Source organism: Seriola lalandi, unplaced genomic scaffold (genome assembly GCF_002814215.2).
Source record: "Seriola lalandi dorsalis isolate HSWRI2012SDOR001 ecotype SW California unplaced genomic scaffold, Sedor1 jcf7180002049771, whole genome shotgun sequence".
In the NCBI taxonomy this organism is placed as follows: Eukaryota; Metazoa; Chordata; class Actinopteri; order Carangiformes; family Carangidae; genus Seriola; species Seriola lalandi.
This window is the reverse complement of record NW_019520324.1, coordinates 57663-77745: the sequence shown is the minus strand read 5'-3', so window position 1 is coordinate 77745 and position 20083 is coordinate 57663. Positions and strand designations below refer to the sequence as shown.

Sequence of the window (20083 nt, the reverse complement as noted above, 5' to 3'; positions counted from 1 at the left end):
CTCTGTAATTGGAGAAATGACAGCACAGACAACTTCTGGTATTATTCTAAACCACAAGAGGATGAGAGGCTGAGATGGCATTAAGATGACAGGGTTCTTTCTGTCACAAAATGAGACAAAGGTGATCCATCAGCCATTACCTACCGAAGCTTTATTTATTTAGAGGATAATATGTTTTAAACGTGTCACATCCTGAGCAGATAGCTAATTTAGGTTAGGGTAGTTTGTGGTGCTGTTGTTTTGGAACTGTGTTATACTGAGAGGATTTTCCAGTATATCTAATGTTTTGTCAGTGGGGAAAATGACCAGACAAACAACTAAGTTCTGAGTAACTAAAAAATAATCCGGCAGTGATGTAGCGCTTCCAATTTTCTCATTACCAGCATGGTCAGAGTTTGGTAAAGGTGGCACAGAATTTGGAGGAATGACTTATCTACGTAACTGATGTTATATTTGGTTGTGTAATACAGTATTTCTGTTTCTGTTTTTGTCAGTATGTGCCACAGCAGCATTTTCAGGATTTGTATAATAGAAAACACTATGCTCAATTAATTTTAATCCCTGTCAGAGCAATGTGAACAGATACAATTTCCTCTGATTAATTAACCATGGCAGGGCACTAAGCAGTCCGTCAGTGTAGAAGCTTTATTCTGTGACAGATGCAAGCCTTATAATCTCACACTGTGACATCTACCAACTTTCACTGCAAACTGCATTTTTGTTTGAGAAATGTCTTTGTGTCTTCACAAAGAGCTCTCTGACTTCTCTGTTTCAGAAACCACAACTGATCAGAACAATAGTTTGCTGTGATGTTATGGCCACACTCCTTCATTTAGACTGAGAGGGAGCCGTTGGTCAACTCTTTCTGCTCCTGTTTCCATTTCTGATTTGGTCACAGCATGATAATAATGATCTGGTGCTGGAATTCTCTTTTCCTTTGACCTCCACCGCATGGAAGTCAAAGCACACCATAAGGCTTTTGAATCAGATAGGATCTTGCTTAACAACCCCAATTTTAAGCCTGATGTAGTCATAACTTCTGTTTTTTTAAACTGTGCAGAGTCTGTTCTCGTTTGTGCCAAACAGAGCAGCCCCACAAAGGGCTGTGACTAAAATTTATCTTAAGTACTTTTTTCTTTTTATCTTGCAGTGTGTGGAGATTTAGGATTATTGCATCCTGAATGACCAAGAGAAGCTTCCACATTTAAATCGAATATTTGAAATTTTTACAACCAGAATCTGGAAAATCTGTACACCATTCTGCAGTTTAAGCTTAGTCTCTAGGGTTTAGTAATTTAGCAGTGTTTTCTAGGGGGTTCCCAGGCTTTAACAAGTGTCTATGGAATGAGAACTGGTGGGATGGGTTTGCTTGAAGTTAATGCCTTCAACACTAGCATACAGCCGCTTAAAGGATTTACATACAGTAGTGGGAACTTAGATTTCCTTAATTATAACATTCATTTCAATCTTTTCATTTTATTGCTCACAACTCATCGATTTTCCTTATTCTTAAATTAAATAAAAGTGTTTTTGTCCAAACGCCAGCTCGATCCTGGAGTGCAAATACTGCAGAGAATCTTCTCTGTTATGCCTTGTGGTGATCACGCAGTGTGAAAACATGACCACCCTCCTCCGCCTCTGTCTGTGACTCATGTTGCTTATCCTGTTGTGACTGATCTCAGTCTGTGTCCTGTAAACCATTGATCTCAGCTGTTTTCCCATGTTTGATCATTCCCTCTCTCTGCCTTTCAACCCATTGCCCCCTTTGCCCTCAACGCACACACACACACACACACACACACACACACACACACACACACACACACACACACACACACACAAACACATAAATACACACACAGTACACACTTAATGTCCACTCTCAAGCACTTAAGTATTTCCTGTCAGACACACACTCATCTGCAAGTCGGGAAAATTTCTTTCTTCCATTCGTCTTCATACACAGCTGATGCTGTCACTGCTTTTTGACTCGTGCACCGGACCCTTACAAACTTACACACATGATGAGCAGACAAAGTGGTGGGGTAGAGAGAGAGAGAGAGAGAGAGAGAGAGAGAGGTTATAGAAGTAGTAGTGCAGAAAGAAGGGGCAAGAAAGCTGAGTGCACAAAGCAAAAGAGGAAAAGATAAGAGTAAAGAAGGGAAGGGAGACATAAATGTGGAGGTGGAGGAAGGGTATGGAGAGGTTTTAAGGATGGATAGAAATAGACTGTGGGGAGAACAAATGAAGAGAGGGTAAAACAAGGTTCAGTGGTACAGAGTTTGTGTGTCTGAAGATGCATGTATTGTCACACATAAAGTAAATCATATCCTTTCCTACAGTGACACAACAGATTGTTTAGTTACATGCAATTGTTATGATTGTTCCGTTTATTTTCATTCTGTCTTAAGAACACACACCACCATACAAAAATGCATAGTGGGCGTGGAATATTTCTAGCCGGTAATTGGGTTTCCATGTTTATGTATGAGGTCTATGCCACAGTGTAACCATGGCAGCATGAAAAGCCTAGACATGTCCAACAATCCCAGAGAGGATGTGTGTTTGTCAGTGTGTGTCTATGTGTGTACTGGTGATGACCTGAGTTCCAGAGGCCCTACAAAAGTATACTGCAGTACTAACATACCGAAGCAAAAAAAGCTTATTTGGGGTTGTACATGAATGTGTCGGAGAGCCAGCATTCATATTTGCATTTGTACTGTATGTGTGTGTTTTGGTGACAGAACCAGATATTGAAAGTTGAATCTGTGTGTGTGGGCATTAAAGAAATTGATATTATTAAATTTTAATAATTTTAATTTTAAATACTTCTAAATATATTGATTCACTTGACTCGTATCCATGCTAGAGACAATTGCTGCTACAGAATCAACTCAGTTCAACTTTTTGTCATTGCTTTCCAAGTTACAAGACATTTTGTGTGTTCCTTCAGAGTAAAGCCTAAATATTTCCTCAACTCGAAATGAGTCCAGTTTCTCAAGAAGCCGTTGGGCACACAGTTATAATGTTTTCCATTGGCACGGTATACATGTCAGCAGGCGCTGTGGCTTAGTTGGTTAAAGTGCCTGTCTAGTAAACAGGAGATCCTGGGTTTGAATCCCAGCAGTGCCTTTTCTATAGGCAGCAGGATGCTTGTATCAGTGCTATTGATGCATGTAAAGAAAGGTGAGGGGATTTTCTTTCATTTAACCTTTTTCAGCAGTGCTGAAGGAGGTGCTGTGGCTTTGTCTATTAAATAAAGTAATAAAGTATAATTCAACAAAATACATTCATTTCATTTTTCAGCTTTTTTTCAAAGGTCAAGGTCATTGTGACCTCACGTCCATCCCTTTCTTCTGAATCCAGCATGTGTCAGTAGCAGTGTTGTAGGCGCTGTGGCTTAGTTGGTTAAAGCGCCTGTCTAGTAAACAGGAGATCCTGGGTTCGAATCCCAGCAGTGCCTTTTCTATAGGTCAGTACAAGTGAACTAATATCGATCTGCTGTTGTATATTACAATGGATTAGCTACAGTAACATTTGTGTCGTTCCAATCATGAGCAGTCATTTATATATCACTGCCATTTAAAAGGCACAGGAACCTAAACTAGCTTTTTTATGCCTATGCGCCAACAACAGTGGTGGCCAAAGGCATTATGTTTTTTAGGTTGTCCATCCGTCCTTCTGAATGTTTGTATGTCAATAGACGTACCATTCTTGTGAAAGCAATATATCAGGAAGGCCTTGAGGAATTTCTTCAGATTTGGCACAAATGTTCACTTGCACTCAAGGATAAACTGATTACATTTTGGTGTTGAAAGGTCAAAGGTCAAGGTCAAGGTCACGTCCATCCCATTCTTTTGAATGCGATCTTTGTCAGCAGCCTTGCAATAGGCGCTGTGGCTTAGTTGGTTAAAGTGCCTGTCTAGTAAACAGGAGATCCTGGGTTCAAATCCCAGCAGTGCCTTTCCTGTTGGTCAGTATAAGTGTATGTATATCAATGTGATGATAGAGCGTTGTACCAATTGTTGATCAGGTATGGGAACATTTGTGTGGCTCCAGTCATTAGCATTCATTTGTGATCACTGCCTTTTAAAAGGCACAGGAAGCTAAACTAGTTTTCTTATACCTATGCTCCAACAACAGTGGTGGCCATAGGCATCATGTTTGCAGGTTGTCCATCCGTCCTTCTGTATGTTTGTATGTCAATTAACGTATCATTCTTGTGAAAGCAATATATCAGGAAGGCCTTGAGGAATTTCTTCAGATTTGGCAAAAATGTTCACTTGCACTCAAGGATGAGCTAATTACATTTTGTTGTTGAAAGGTCAAAGGTCAATGTCATGTCCATCCCTTTATTGTGAATGTGATCTTTGTAAGCAGTCCTGCAAGAGGTGCTGTGGCTTAGTTGGTTAAAGTGCCTGTCTAGTAAACAGGAGATCCTGGGTTCGAATCCCAGCAGTGCCTTTTTCTATAGGTCAGTATAAGTGAACTAATATTTATGTGATATTTTATATTACAATGGATTAGCTACAGTAACATTTCTGTAGTTCCAATCATAAGCAGTCATTTGTGATCACTGCGATTTAAAAGGCACAGGAATCTAAACTAGCTTTTCTATGCCTATGCGCTAACAACAGTGGTGGCCAGAGGCATTATGTTTTTTAGGTTGTCCATCCGTCCTTCTGTATGTTTGTATGTCTTTAGATGTACCATGCTTGTGAACGCAATATCTCAGGAAGGCCTTGAGGAATTTCTTCAGATTTGACACAAATGTTCACTTGCACTCAAGGATGAGCTAATTACATTTTGGTGTTGAAAGGTCAAAGGTCATGGTCACGTCCATCCCATACTTTTGAATCCAATCTTTGTCATCAGCCCTGCAAGAGGCGCTGTGGCTTAGTTGGTTAAAGCGCCTGTCTAGTAAACAGGAGATCCTGGGTTCGAATCCCAGCAGTGCCTTTTCAAAAGGCAGCAGGATGCTTGTATCAATGCTATTGATGCATGTAAAGAAAGGTAAGGGGATTTTCTTTCATCTGACCTTTTTCAGCAGCACTGAAGGAGGCGCTGTCTCTTAGTCTATTAAATAAAGTAATAAAGTATCATTCAACAAAATACATTCATTTCATTTTTCAGCTTTTTCAAACATCAAGGTCACTGTGACCTCACGTCCATCCCTTTATTGTGAATCCAACATGTGTCAGGAGTAGTATCGGAGGCGCTGTGGCTTAGTTGGTTAAAGTGCCTGTCTAGTAAACAGGAGATCCTGGGTTCGAATCCCAGCAGTGCCTTTTTCTATAGGTCAGTATAGGTGAACTAATATTTATGTGATATTTTATATTACAATGGATTAGGTACAGTAACATTTGTGTAGTCCCAATCATGAGCAATTATTTGTGATCACTGCCATTTAAAAGGCACAGGAATCTAAACTAGCTTTTTTATGCCTATGCGCCAACAACAGTGGTGGCCAGAGGCATTATGTCTTTTAGGTTGTCCATCCATCCTCCTTTGTATGTCAATAGACATATGATTCTTGTGAAAGCAATATATCAGGAAGGCCTTGAGGAAATTTCTTCAGATTTGGCAGAAATGTTCACTTGGACTCAAGGATAAACTGATTACATTTTGGTGTTGAAAGGTCAAAGGTCAAGGTCACGTCCATCCCATTCTTTTGAATGCGATCTTTGTCAGCAGCCCTGCAAGAGGCGCTGTGGCTTAGTTGGTTGAAGCGCCTGTCAGGAAACAGGAGATTCTGGGTTCGAATCCCAACAATAATTAAGCTCAATATTTATGTGTATTTGTTTGTGGATGCATGGAGTCCGCTTCATTGCATACTAACCCCAGTCAGCTGCACGCATTGTAGAAAGTGCTTGTTGCAGTGGTGGTGTTTGTTCGTGAGTATTAATTAACCATGTGAAAAGTGTTATAAATATGTAAGGGAAACACTGTCCTCTATATGGATATTACAATGGAAATTTAGCAGGAAATGATCGGAGTTCTCTTTCTTTAAAGTGTTAAAAAATTCTCATTGAATTCAAACTTTTTGGTTTTGACCAGTTGACATGCTTTTAAAAATTCTTCCTTTTAAATCTTTCCCACACATCAATTCACAGTGGTCTCCAATCTAAAAATGTGTCTTTAAAATAATGGCATTGCAGCACTGTAGCTGGTTTAAGCGCCTGTCTAATAAATAGGATATGTCCAGTTCAAATCCCAGCAGTATCTTTTCACCTGGCAGAGGCACAGACTACCACCAATGACTTGGGAATAATGTTGTAAATCTTGTATATCTACTTTTAGAACTACAAATCACAATTCCCAGTTGCTAAAGAGTTGTCATCATTTATTCAAACAACTAGGCCTTGATGGCCAGTAAACCCCCTGCTCTTTTATCTTGTATAACATTTTAGTTTGGTTGTGGACATTGGAGGCTTATAAAGGCTGATTATGTCTTAAACGTGATCTATTCTAAGTTGAAAGAGGTTGCTGTGTTTTATAATTTTTTTTATACATCTGTCAATTTTATTTAAACACTGAAAGAGTATATAATTTTTCTGTTGCACACAAGAGGTTCCCTACAAAACAACAGAGCTGTGTTTGTCAGGACTTTGTACTGCAGCACGTTGATATTCACACAAAGAATACAAACGGCTGTCACTGTCGATCTAGTTAAGTTTGGAACTGAGCGCATGCATCTGTCCAACAACAAGAAGAAAGAGAACTTTAATGCCCTGAGTCAAGAGACAATTTCGACTTTCAAGTTTTCACATTCACACTATTATCTCTGATCATCAAGTGTCTTGCAGGGTGACTCATTTTTATCTGACAACTCACACAAATGTTATGATTATGTAGAACTGTTCCTGTGTAGAATAAATCTCTATCATTTTAATTTAACTAATTATAGTTATAGGAACTGACTCACCTAATTCTTTTGTAGTTTAAACAATTTTTAGATTCATTTTGAAGCTTGGAAATATGTGGCATTAAATGGACGTTTATCATTTGACTTTATAGACATTTCATGGGCAGTTGGTTTTAAGTTGCTTTTTGCTGAGTCTTTTTCCAAATGGTGTTTTAACTGTTCTGTGGAGATAGTATATTATGTTTGCTAAAGCGGTATTTGAAGGGAATTTAAAAACACTTTGCCCCGTGTGAGGCTCGAACTCACGACCTTCAGATTATGAGACTGACGCGCTGCCTACTGCGCCAACGAGGCCTGCAAAGCTGCTTCAGCATGTGTAGTTTAGACTGCAGACTCACTACTGAAAGGGGGAGGTAGAAGCATCTGTGTGATCGGGGGAGGGAGCGTGTCGTATTTCAGCTGACATGCACAGGGGTGGAGTTAAACAGTAAACACGTGCGCCGGCCTCTCGCAGTAGATAATACTGCAGTTTTGTATGCGTCTCTCTGTGCAGGATTAAAAAGACAGGTTCAGTCATTAAGAATTTTAAGCCATTACACCTAGAAATCTGAAGCAGCCTCTGTTTACAAAAAACAGAGTGAACACAGCAGCTTTTACAGAAAATAATGCCTTGGGAAACATTTGACAAGAAGCACTGTCCTATTTGTTTGGGCTGTAATTAGCATAGAGAGAATTGGCAGTAATTATGTTGTCTACACTTACAAGTGTTGTCTTCCTTTCTGCATCTACCACCACAGTTTCCCTTCCCTGTTGCTGCTTAATTGTAGCTGCTAAGTTCCATCACACAGTCTGTTGTGTGGAGTTTATTTTATACAGCACTGATTTGGTGAGCTGAAGTTTCAATGAAATTTGGTACTGCAGTTTAAAACGTGTAATTTATTATTATCTACACACAGGATGTATCTTTGGGCTACATATATTCTAGCCTGCCTTAATAGATGATTTAAACATGCAGTTAGCAATAGTCCTAGAGCCACTGCGTTTTCAAAACAGTTAAAAGAAAGCAACGTTAGGTCCTTTAAGCCATGTTAAATTAACAGCCAGTTAATCAAATACTGTTCTGTTCTTTCATGTTGTGGTAGATATTTTGATTGTGGGTGAGAACCAGTTCTTGATGCCTGGAGTCATGAAACTGGTTTCTTCTTGCATTAGATACATTTTAAAGTGTGCGCTATGATTCAGTTCTCCAGACAAATATAGACTGTAGAGATTTTTTTGATTATAATTGACAATTACTCAATATAGGATTTCCTAATCTCTGTCATGCTTTTATGGCTGTTTTTATTTGTATTGGCCAATTCCAGTCATTCCCTGGAAGTCTGCCCAATCTTCTATTTTTTGTTTCCCAAGTAAGACTGATCTTAGGTCAGGCAAAGAAGTCACTTTCACAACAACCAAACCGTCTTAACAAAACCTGTGATTGAAATGGGAGCTCTCATGTGAGTCCTAAACATTAACATGTGAATGAACAAAAAGAGAATGCTAATGATCAGGTTATTTCTTAAACTGCTTTTTAAACTATGGCCCCATTTAAATGTAAAAACGCTTCCCATCCACACTGGTCAATATTTTCGTAAAGATATCCATCCATACTGAAAAAAACAGAGCAATAGAAAAATGTTCTCTTCTTCCCCTCAGTTGACACACCATATAACAGGCATTATTTGGTCTGGATAAGCTGGTTCTTGAAAGGCTAAATCTCCATCCTGTAACCTCCTGCTTTCAATGATGACTTATTTTGCATTTGAATATACCTAAACACAGAAGTTGGTCCTATTGTTTTCAAACAACAGGATTTAAAAAGTGATTTGAACATGGCTCATAAATGCTATGTGTTGACCAAAGTAAATTGTAAATCCTGTACTGTTTTGCTACTGCACTGAGTTGTTAATCAAATCGCTACTTGTTTTTATTTTATGCTGCTTTGTCATCTGACATAAAACATACAGCAACATTCAAGCCTTATAAAATGGCCAGGAAGACTTGGTGCCATAATTCAATATTGCCTAATGTCTTCAATTCTGTCTGGCTTTAAAAACATTAGATTATAGTGATTCAATGAATTGTATTAGTTGTATGGAAGCAGTTGGTTGCCATCCTAAAGACTATTTTCTGTGTTTAAGGCATGGCGCTGTGGCTTAGTTGGTTAAAGTGCCTGTCTAGTAAACAGGAGATCCTGGGTTCGAATCCCAGCAGTGCCTTTTCTGTAGGTCAGTGCAGGTACCCCATTTGTAACAATCCACAGAGAAATGACAGGGAAGTGAAGGGACTGTCTGCAAGAAAGATAGATAGGCAGATCCGCAAGCCATAAAGAGCTGTTTCTGTGTGTCTATGTGTCTATCTGCCTCAACGTGCTGATTTTGAGTCATTATTGTGAATGCTCTGATTATTACATGTAAAAAAAATGTATCTTTGTGTCATTTTTGGAACTATCTTGTTACAGCCTTGTTATGCAGTCTCACTGTAAACAATGTCTCAGAGAGGAGAAACACAACACACATTAGCTAAACAACAAAAACACATACTTGCAAACAGTATCAGAAACAATCCAGATATCTTAAAAGAGACTTAAAGTTTAAAGAAAATGTTGTGTGGTGTATCACAATTTAGCTAATACTCTTTTGTTTTGTTTTTTTGAGAAGAGATGTTAAATATGATATTATCACAGTATCTTATTTACGTAGTATCGTAATTAGTATCATATTTAATTATAAGTTGTCTAATTCATGTCAAAGTAAATACCATTCTTTACTGGTCATTGACATGGCGCTGTGGCTTAGTTGGTTAAAGCGCCTGTCTAGTAAACAGGAGATCCTGGGTTCAAATCCCAGCAGTGCCTTTTCTGCAGGGTCAACTGGGATCCAAGTGAGGTACATTCTGTCATCAGACGATGTATCTTAGGCTCTTTGCTGTTGTCCATGTACCAACCAATTTGCCACGATGGTTGTGCTGATTTATTTGGCTTGATTTCCCATTTATGCATTAAATTATTATTATAATTAGTAGTAGTAGAAGTAGTATTAAATTGATATTAAATTGAATTTGTTTACCTCTGCCTGACAAGACATGCATGTGCACACACTTCAGTATGTGGTGTGTGTGTATCACGAGTTAGCTAATACAGGTGAGCAGTAATTTTCCTTTGAGAAATTATGTTACATGAGTATCATATTTAAATACGAGTAGTCTAATCTATATGAAAATATACAGGTTAAATGTCTTCAACTGGTGAGGCCATCTTCAGTATACATGCTTTGTTCATTCAGCACACATGGCCAGTACATTTATCTCTCTGTGTAATCGTGATCTAATGTTATGTTTTTCATTCTGCACATTCCTGGGCTGTGATAAGAACTTTCACTGTCTCTGCTGCCAAGATGTTATGTGACGTTGAGAGGACGAGGGGGACGTTTGTGCATGTTGTCGGTCAGAACTGGAACAACTTTTTTTTTTTCTTGTTTTAAGGAACTGTCAGTCAATAAACAGACAGAATTTTGTTTATTCTTTTGTCCACTCCTGAATTGTATAAGGAGACTGAACGTGTTACACTTTGTGCTTTTTTCATTGCAATGCAGAAACTATTAACGAAACACATCAGATTTGTAGATTCTTCCTCGTGTGTTTAATATGTTTACGTCTGTCCTCTTCACCTTTTTCAAACACTTAAACAAATCTCTGTCTGTGTCTCTCTGTAGGAGCTACAGTCTGAAGAAGGGACAGCTGGAGAGGGACTATGCACAGGTAAGATCGACTTGGCTCATGCTGTATATGCGCTCAGCTGCATGTTTACAGACATGATTGAAAGTTGCCAGTTTAAATCTGAAATCTTGGAGAATGTGAATGAAGGAGGAGCTGTGATCTCCCTGAATAACTGCTGAGACCTACTCGCGTCTATCCATGTTGCAATACAGCTTTACTTGCTCACGCTTAGTGTTGGAGTTCAGAACAACTATAAACACTTTTGATTTCCAATATGGTTGTACAGCATGTCTCAAGACTTACTTCTGAAAGGCAATAAACCAGGATTCATGTGTTAGTCTGAGATTCAGTTCAATAAGTTGCTTTTGTGAAACTCTATTTTGAGGTTTCCTAAACCTGAACATTGCTTTGTTACAGGCCATTGACATGTTGCTGTGGCCTATTTGGTTAAAGCGCCAATCTAGCAAATGGGAGATTCTGGGTGTGAATTTCAGTCGTGCCTTTTCAACAGTCACATTTTGTTGTATTTGGTGTCTTGTGGATGAGAATGGGCAATCATCTCTGAATATCAACTTAACTCCTGTGCAAATGTAATGCTTTGAAAATGCAGTTTAAAATTATGTACAGAGGACTTGTAAGGATTTATCTGATAGGTCCAGGTTTGTCAACGTTTGTGGCCTGAGATTATACTCTTTGTAGCTTTTTAAATTTTTTAACTTTGAATATATAAACAATTGCCAGTATATCAGCCTTAGAATTCTGATAAAGCCTGACCCAAAACCTGCATTAATTGTCTAACATTTTACGGTTAGGGTTAAAACTGTTAAAACTGAGCATATTATCCACAGATCATAAGATTAAACCTTATAAAAATAGCCAGTTAGAATCTAAATATTTTGTGGTCTTACTCCATTGTCCATTGTTATTTCTAAATTAAAGGCAATCAGTTAATAGTGATTCAGTTTAATATGTTGCTTTGTTGAAACTCAGTTTTGAGGTTGCCAATTTAAACATGGCTTCTTAACCAATCTTTGACAAGGTGTTGTGACGTAACTAGTCAGTGTGCCACTCTTATAAACAGGAGCTCTAGGATTCAAATCTTATCAGTACCTTTCCTGCAGTGCAGCACACTTGTACTTGAGGACATTGGTGGTTGCTGAAAAGGGAAATGGGAAGTACTAAACAAATGTCAGTGCATTACTTTTAGAACTCTACTGAAGCCTGACCACAAGGCTCTGACCACAAGGCTCTGACCACAAGGTAATCACAGTTAAACTTGGCAGTTCAGCACATTTGTCACAGATTGAACTTAAATTGCTTAAACTGTTAAATGAATGCTTTAGGGTTTTTTTGTTTCAGGCAACCTACCACAGTCAGAATATGTGAGTAGCCAAACGCATCAGAAAAGATTAAGAAACGAAATAAAATGTGTGAATGTTCAAATGAAGGTCTTGAGTAATGGTTCAGTCCATCCTAAATTGCCACTTTACTTTTGGAGAGCCGAGTTTTCCCCTTGTGAGGCCTCAAGAAAAAATTTGGCAAAGCAGAACTGATAATTGGCAAACCCCTCATGTAATTAGAGCACTATCTATTCAGATAGCATGCTTTAATCCCTTTTTAAGATTTGCCCCCCTTTTTTATGGTATGATTCGCAGAACTTTATTTCAAAAAACATTTTATATTGTGTATAGTATATATTGCGTCAATGTAAATGGAATAAATCACAAGTTCAGCTATATCACAAGGCTACATTACTTCAATTTTCAACCTATCGCTGTTTCTTTTCTTTTAATACTTAAGTGAAATTGTGAAATAGTTGTAATGCTTTTAATCTAATAGATAATATTCTGTATTGCTGCAAAACGCCATTGTGAAAACTTTACTGTACACATTTGAATTGTGTTGGTGTATATACAACTGTATGTAGATTTATGTAGCCATATGAAGCATCTCTTCCAATCTGTTGATGAAAACTGAATGTATGCTTGATCACCTCACTGAGTTCAGTGTTACCCATACAGTGATTTATTTGTCTTGGCCATATCAACATTTCCCACTACATATTGATTTTCTGATAGATTTTCTTTTTTACTATTTCAAATGTGTAAAATCTTATTTCATTGTAGACCTACGCGCACACGCATTGATTCGCTCAGCTACTCCTTGTCCCGCTCTCTCTCTTTCTCTCTCTCTCCCACAAACACATTGTCAATGGACCATCTGTCATAATCGGACTGGCCATCAGGAGCACCGGGAGAAATCCCGCCACATTGGTGGGCCGTGAAAAAAATCCATAAAGTTTTTCCATCCCTCTCTGTCTCTTTACCGGCTCTCTCTGTGTGCACATGAGAGTGTGCTGTGTGCGTGTGCTGGGACTGGGTTCAGTGGCCAATCACAATTTGTAGTCAACCTTCAACAACATATTTGTTTGACACAATGTGAAGCAGTCTGTAATCGTATTTGTCAGAAAGTATACTTTCTGACAAATAAGATTAGCCTAAACACTGTAGTTAAAATATGATTAAAATAAGATTTTTAGGGGAGGTACATACTGTAGCCAACATAGATAATGAGCTTCCTAAAATCAGACTTGCTCATTTCTTTTTGAGTTATTCTTCAAATGAATAAAAACTCTCACATGTTCTGCAGGCTGCATTTGGAATCACTTCCCATATTCCTGTTTGGTTATTCCCAGATGTTTCAATTTTTGTTTCTTGCTCTTTCTCTTTTTCTTCAAGGCATTCTTTCTTGCTGTTTTCAGATTTATGAAATGCTGCATGGTAATCGTGAATCTTAGAGACAGCTAAGGGTTTTTGCATGTTAATAAGCCCTATATCCACTCAGCAAGGCGTTGCCATTTTTCAGTGTATACTGCTTCTTATTCTTGCCAGTAGCAATTCTACCTACCAAGCAGCCCTAAATGATCTCAGTAATCTGAGTAAACTTCTCTAGCAGGCAAGATTTCAATCTCAGAACTCCCACTTCCCAACTAGAAGGTCTGATCTCTGTACTAGTTCATACAGCCACAATCTGTCCTCCTCTTTTTCTTACTGAGGGCTTAAAGTCAGGCAGACCCAAGTAACAGCGTAAACTCATTCAGTAGTTCCTGGGGAGATCAGAAACGGCATTTTATACATCTTACTAACATTTCATACACAAAATGACCAATCAAATAGAAAATCCCAATGAAATCATTAGTTGTTGCCCCGTTAAAATCCACTACTAGTCTTACATCAAGGAAAGAGTTGCTTTACTGTACTGCTTTAGAATGCTTCTCTAATTTTATTTTAAGATTTACGTTTTTAGACAATGAACTTGAATCGCATTGAAATAAGATAATGCTAATGTTGATATAAATTAAACATAGCTTTTGATCTCTTGAAACTGAAAACTATTTCAAGCTAAAGGGCTATATCATCAACTATGACATCAGTATTCAGACTTGAGGGAAGATATTTCTTTATACTTTTTCAACACGGCGGGAATGACTGAAGAACGCCTGCTTCCTCACCATAAAATTATTTTCACCCATAAGACAGACACTTTGTAGTGTGCTGCAGATTTGTCAGGGCACACAAAACCAAAATAACTTTCCCAGTAGAAGTCTGCGTCAGCATACTCGTCTTACTAAGCATTAGTTGAGCGATGTCTAAGTAGAAACCAAGCAGGGCCTGTCGCCAACAATGTGAAAAACTGTCTGATTTCTATTATATTTTGAGGCTGTTGAGCTTAAGCTCCCTTCACATGCACATTCACACACACATCCATACAGACTGTGAAAAAATGCTCTCAGCTGCAAAATCCTCCTGTAGTGTAATGAAAAACATTCTAATACATTATCCATCCAGCTCTTAACTAGATATTAACATATTCACTCTATGCAACCGTCCACACAAATATATTTGTAGCCCTAATATCCATATATATACAGTATATACACAAGAGAGGATGTGATGGAGAGAACGAGGAGAAAAGTGCTTGTGTGGGTGCGTGCGTGTGTGTGTGTGTGTGTGTGTGTGTGTGTGTGTGTATGTATCTGTCCGTGCGTGCGTGTGTGTGTGTGATTCGTCATTTGCATGTGGTTTGAATGATTAAGTGTAAATTTCCTGTGGTCAACCTCTCTGGTTTCAGACACTCATTATCTCCCTCTCTCCCTCTCTTTGTTTTGTTCTTTCTCCGTCTCTCACTATTCTCCCTCTGCACTGTCTTGTTCACCTTAGAAATAGAGGTTGCCTAGCAACAACCCCCCTACTCAGTAGGACAATGGATTCCTTCCTAATTGTAGGTGTGTGCATGTATGTGTGTGTAGTAATGTGAGGGAATGTCAGAGAACAGGGATTTCTTTTATAGATGCTTGATGAATGGGAAATAGATTTTGTTTCAACATCTGATAAGCAAACACATTCTTTGTCCCCCTTTCTCTTTTATCACAATAGCTTTGTACACAATAGCAATAACACAACAGCATTTTATATGGCACATCTGCCCTTGCCTCTTGTCTCTCTCTCCACTAGACACTCAGGTGGTCGACCGCTGGCGGTTACTCAGGGAAACTCTGCTCGCTCATTGGCCTCCAGACAGAAATCCAGCCAGTCAGCTGGTCCAACATAGAGACAGACAGAGAGAAAAGTGAGAGGAACAGGGGGCAAGCTGAAAGGGACAGACAGAGAGGCATGGAAAGAGACAGACGCAAGCATTGACAAAACAGAGAAAGAGCTAGTGAAAAAGAGCAGAGTGGTAGTGTAGAGAGGGCAACAGAGCGAGAAAGAAAGTGAAGATGCTGTCGTTTAAACTTTCACAGTGTCAGACCAGACATCCCCTCTGTGAAGGAGCGGGCCACAATTACCAGCTGTCAATCAAAAGCTCAATGTTTCTGTGTGTGTGTGTGTGTGTGTGTGTGTGTGTGTGTGTGTGTGTGTGTGTGTGCGTGTGTGTGTGTGTTGGCTATTTGTCCTGTATCCCCCTCCCACAATCAACATTACTGGAATAGTTTTAGGCTGGGGTCACACTTCACTGTACTGCCCAAAAAGGCCAGCCTGCTGTGGCCGTTGCTGTGTGCTGTGTCCCTCCGCACACCCAGAGTGCGCTGTTACATGTAAATCAGCTGTAACATTATGGGTTTTTTCATGGTCTTTAAGTTCTGTAACAAAATTACCCTCAGTAGATAAACTGTAAATGTTCTTTGTATTTACATTTTCTTTCTTTCCTCCTCCACCTCTTCTCTCTGTATTCCTCTTACCCTTCCTGCTTTCCATACATTTACACATAGTGTACACAGTGCGTACTGGCACACATGGGTTATCTTATTATTCATGTATTTATCTCTATGTGTCCAATATTGCACCAATATTTGATCTACATTGAGTTTGACAAGGTTAATAGATGGGAAATAAGTCAGAGGACACAAGAGATAACAATCAGGAAATTGGTGATTTCTCTCTTATCTCCGTTTTCTCACACACAAACACACACACATATACATACATCACACACACACACACACACACACACACACACACACACACACACAGAAACATTGAGCTTTTGATTGATGGCTGGTAATTGTGGCCTGCTCCTTCACAGAGGGGATGTCTGGTCTGACACAGTGAAAGGACAAAGTTTAAACGACAGCGACACAACATTTCATTGCTGTCTGTTGCAATCCTTTTATTTTAAGAACAAACACTGTCTTCTTCCTCAACCATTCACCTTCCTCTCACTTATACCCTGACTTTACCACAGCTTACTCTGCAAATGTGGATGACAAAGACAACCTAACCTATCACACACACACACATGCACACTCACGCACACACATAAGCAAGGCAGAGAGCTTCGAGGCAGAGAAGTGCAGACAGGAAGAGACGGGAGTGAAAATCAAGTATATTGATTCTGCAGGAAGTTGAGAAAGTAAGGGGTTGAAAAGACAGACACACAAAGCAAGGAGGAAATCAGAAAGAGACAGCAGCAAAAGTGACAGAGCCAGAGACAGGAGAAAATAAGATAGTGGAGGAGCGAGAGTAAACAGAAAGAGGAAGTATCAAGGTAACTTTCAGCTATTGCAGTTGTTTGGCAGTTTGAGCAACTGAGAGAACAGGGACAAACAAATGGAAAAAGCAGAGTTGTGAAGGGATGTATGAATCATAGAAACTGACTGACAGTCAGTAATAAATTATGATTTAACAATATCTTCAGCCCTTCTTCTTTTTCTCTACATTTCTTTATTTCTTCTTTATGCAATACTTAATACAATACCTCTCAATTATATTCGCTCCAGAGTGATCATCCGTTGCTGTTGTTTTAGACAGTTAAGACAAATTTTGTTTGTGGAGAGTGAAAGTCAACAATAGCCACACAAATTAACTTGCAGAGACCATTTTACAGTGATGCAAATAATTACAGGCTATTAGCTTACTAGCTGACACACTTAACTGACCATGCTTAAACATAATAGTCAACATTCAATGTTTCTTCCTCTTCCTTTTCATTTTTCTATCAACCCTTTCTCTCTCTCTCTCTCTCTCCCTCTCTCTCTCTCTCTCTCTCTCTCTCTCTCTTTCACACACACACACACACACGCAACGGTCTCCTCAGGATATCCTGCTGTCTGGGTGCCCTGTTTGCCACTCTGATCACAAAAACAGGAGGTATGTGTGTGAGTGTGCCTGCTTTCTCTATATGTGTTTGTGTGTGTGTGTGTGTTTGTGTGTCTGTGTATGTGTGTGTGTGTGTGTGTGTCTGCGTTACAAGGAGCAGTTCCACCTTAGCCAGACCACATAGGAAGGGCAGAGGGGTTGCCATAGCAACGTGCTGTTCAGGTGGTTGTCAGGTGATGACAGCAGAGAAAGAGGGATGGAGGGATGAGATGTCCTGCAGAAAATAAAAAGAATGGTGCTGGTGGAGGGAGGACTGAGATACAAAGACGGAAAATTAATGAAAGTGTAGAGGAAAGAGGAAAATGAAGAAAAAATTGAGGAGATAGAAGGAGAAGCAGAGATAGAGTGGAAATGGAAAGAGGGGAATCCAGAGGGAGGCAGTGAGGGGAAAATGAAAAAGCATCAGAAACCCTCCCAAGTCTGCCAACAGCACTTCAGTGAAGCCGTCACAAATCAGTCACTCCGTGTGCTTCTCACCATTCAGTCATTGCCAAGTTTAGCTGCCATTGCTCTTGCTCGGATAGCAGGCCTGTCACCATAGACTCATCTCAAGAGGCTCTAAAATGTGTGTTGGCATTAAAAGGTAGTTACTGGTCGCTGTAATTATTCTTCCCGTTCATCGTGGCTTTGAAGTGACCCCTTCCTAAGACTATTCTAATGTAAGAAATGGGGGTCAACCAGCAGTAGAATTTACTGGGGATTCAGTGGGAACATAGGCAGACTCTGTATCAGGTTGTATGTATGTTCCATGATTGTGGTCACGTAGGGTGGTCAAATCCATGACAACCATGACCACTTGGCCACCAACAAAATGCCATATGTGATCAAAGTAAAAATATCAGTCGTTTATTCACACATATATTTAATATTGATCTGGCTTTCCTAAACATCATAAAACTAAGTTCCTGACAAGTCGTTTGCTTTGCTAGGAACATCTAGCTGAATAGGAAACAAAGCTCAACCAGGATTTTTTTTTAATCGTGACAATTCCTGTCGATCTCAGCAACAGAGAGTCACAATGCCTTCTCCTACACAACATCATCAAAACTGTCTGTCCAGCTTAGATAATGTTGCAAAGAGCTCTCTCACACACATACTCAGATTGAGAGAATTGTTGTTGGTTGTTACACAAATAACCCTAGTTTTCCATTGACTTTTCTTCTGTCCCCAGGTTCTTACAGTGGAGTAATGTAAAGGATCGGTGCATAGTCAATATGAACAGGAAGAACGATTACAACAACCAGTAATGCTTTCATTGTGCATGTGGCCATATGAGCATTAAGATAGACTTGAATAAATGTAAACTTATGCTTTATTGAACTCTCATATTCTCCACAAGAGGACTCTAATGATGGCTGATTCCAGATGTCTGACTGGACAAAGACCAAGATATCTCTTGTCATGTGTTATTGTCAGTGTTTCCCATACATTGATTTTATTTCAAATGGCCAAAATCTGCTTTAATTGTAGGGCTGTGCAAAATGCATTGACTCGCTCTGGCCCTTCTTGCCTCTCTCTCTCTCTCTCTCTCTCTCTCTCTCTCTCTCTCTCTCTCTCTCTCTCGGACTGGGCATTGGGAACACCGGGAGAAATCCCATTGCATCGGTAGGCTGGTGTGCCGTGAAAAGACTGTCCCTGTCTGTCTTTTTACCAGCTCTCTCTGCATGCCTGGTTGTGCATGTGAGTGCCAGGACTGGGGTCACTAGCCAATCACAATAAATAATCAACCCTCACCAAACTGACCCCAGTCAGAAAAGGTCACTTTTTGTTTGACACCACATGAAGCAATGGAGCTCTATGTATTGTTCAGTAATTTATTTGCCACAAAGTACCTAATTAAAATCTTTGCATTAAAATATTTACCATGTATCAGGTATTATTTTAAGAAAGCAGCTGTCAGCTACCGCCACAAATAGAATCTAATTCTGTGAAGAACAGTACACTATGTATCATGTTTTGACTGTTTTTTCATAAAAGTGTAGGTAGTAACATCACCTATGCTGCAGCAGGTTTTATGTGTCTGGGATTTGGGTAACAATCCTTACAAGAGATTTAAATCAGTAAGGAGCATTGTGGTGCTGAAGTCAAGCTGTCAAATCAGTCCTCCTGTCAGTCTGCCAGGTCACAGTCAGTAGCTTTCTTAGCTGTCCATCACTGTCCTCACTTACACACACACAAATGCACACATATAGTTTATACATACAACACATATAAATGATCCATGTTTACACAGCAGGAAGGCAATTACATCCCTGGCATTTCTGTTGCAATGTTAATGTTAATGTTAATGTTGTATGTTTCTCCAGGCCTCCTTCACACACAGTTTCTTTTTTATAACAGACACACACACACACACACACACACACACACAGAGTCTCACAGTCTTTCATCAAAACCATCCACACCCACTCCACCCTTCCCTAGAGAGTGACAGAAAGAGAAGTTGACTATTCTTATAATAAAATGTGTTTCCGCTTACATTAGACAGTGCAGTTTTTTGTGCCACAGGTTTTCTTTGTGTGTGTGTTCATGTGTGAACATGTGTAAGTGTGAATTTACTTCATCTCATATTTTTTCTGGCACTTACAGCTCTCACTGTAGCTTAATGTACTATAAATAAGGCTGATGCTCTGTCACCAATTCCTGAGGTAACCTATACAGTTAGCTTACAGGAAGAAGTGGTAACCAATTTCTAACTATGTTTTAACTCGCATAAGTCAGTTTGTATAGTCAAAAACTTTTTTGATACATTCTGTAAGCACTTTTCTTAAATAGTAATAATTATTTATGTTTTTATAATGTA

The 20083-nt window shown here is 39.2% G+C and overlaps 1 protein-coding gene and 9 non-coding genes across 11 annotated transcripts in view; 9 read left to right on the top strand and 1 right to left on the bottom strand.

The window, feature by feature from the left end:
- Positions 1–20083, top strand: part of fchsd2 (FCH and double SH3 domains 2) — a 66940-nt gene that overhangs the window by 8015 nt on the left and 38842 nt on the right. For both annotated transcript variants that reach the window (XM_023398733.2, XM_087171802.1), the window contains exon 3: positions 10621–10666. In XM_023398733.2, coding sequence (XP_023254501.1) covers positions 10621–10666 — 46 coding nt within the window. The remainder of the gene's footprint in view (positions 1–10620; positions 10667–20083) is intronic.
- trnat-agu (transfer RNA threonine (anticodon AGU)) lies at positions 3059–3132 on the top strand. Its single transcript has one exon. It is a non-coding gene; the product is annotated as a tRNA-Thr (tRNA).
- trnat-agu (transfer RNA threonine (anticodon AGU)) lies at positions 3390–3463 on the top strand. Its single transcript has one exon. It is a non-coding gene; the product is annotated as a tRNA-Thr (tRNA).
- On the top strand, positions 3891–3964 carry trnat-agu (transfer RNA threonine (anticodon AGU)). Its single transcript has one exon. It is a non-coding gene; the product is annotated as a tRNA-Thr (tRNA).
- Positions 4391–4464, top strand: trnat-agu (transfer RNA threonine (anticodon AGU)). The gene has a single exon. It is a non-coding gene; the product is annotated as a tRNA-Thr (tRNA).
- On the top strand, positions 4886–4959 carry trnat-agu (transfer RNA threonine (anticodon AGU)). The gene has a single exon. It is a non-coding gene; the product is annotated as a tRNA-Thr (tRNA).
- trnat-agu (transfer RNA threonine (anticodon AGU)) lies at positions 5215–5288 on the top strand. Its single transcript has one exon. It is a non-coding gene; the product is annotated as a tRNA-Thr (tRNA).
- trnam-cau (transfer RNA methionine (anticodon CAU)) lies at positions 7147–7219 on the bottom strand. Its single transcript has one exon. It is a non-coding gene; the product is annotated as a tRNA-Met (tRNA).
- trnat-agu (transfer RNA threonine (anticodon AGU)) lies at positions 9053–9126 on the top strand. Its single transcript has one exon. It is a non-coding gene; the product is annotated as a tRNA-Thr (tRNA).
- On the top strand, positions 9691–9764 carry trnat-agu (transfer RNA threonine (anticodon AGU)). The gene has a single exon. It is a non-coding gene; the product is annotated as a tRNA-Thr (tRNA).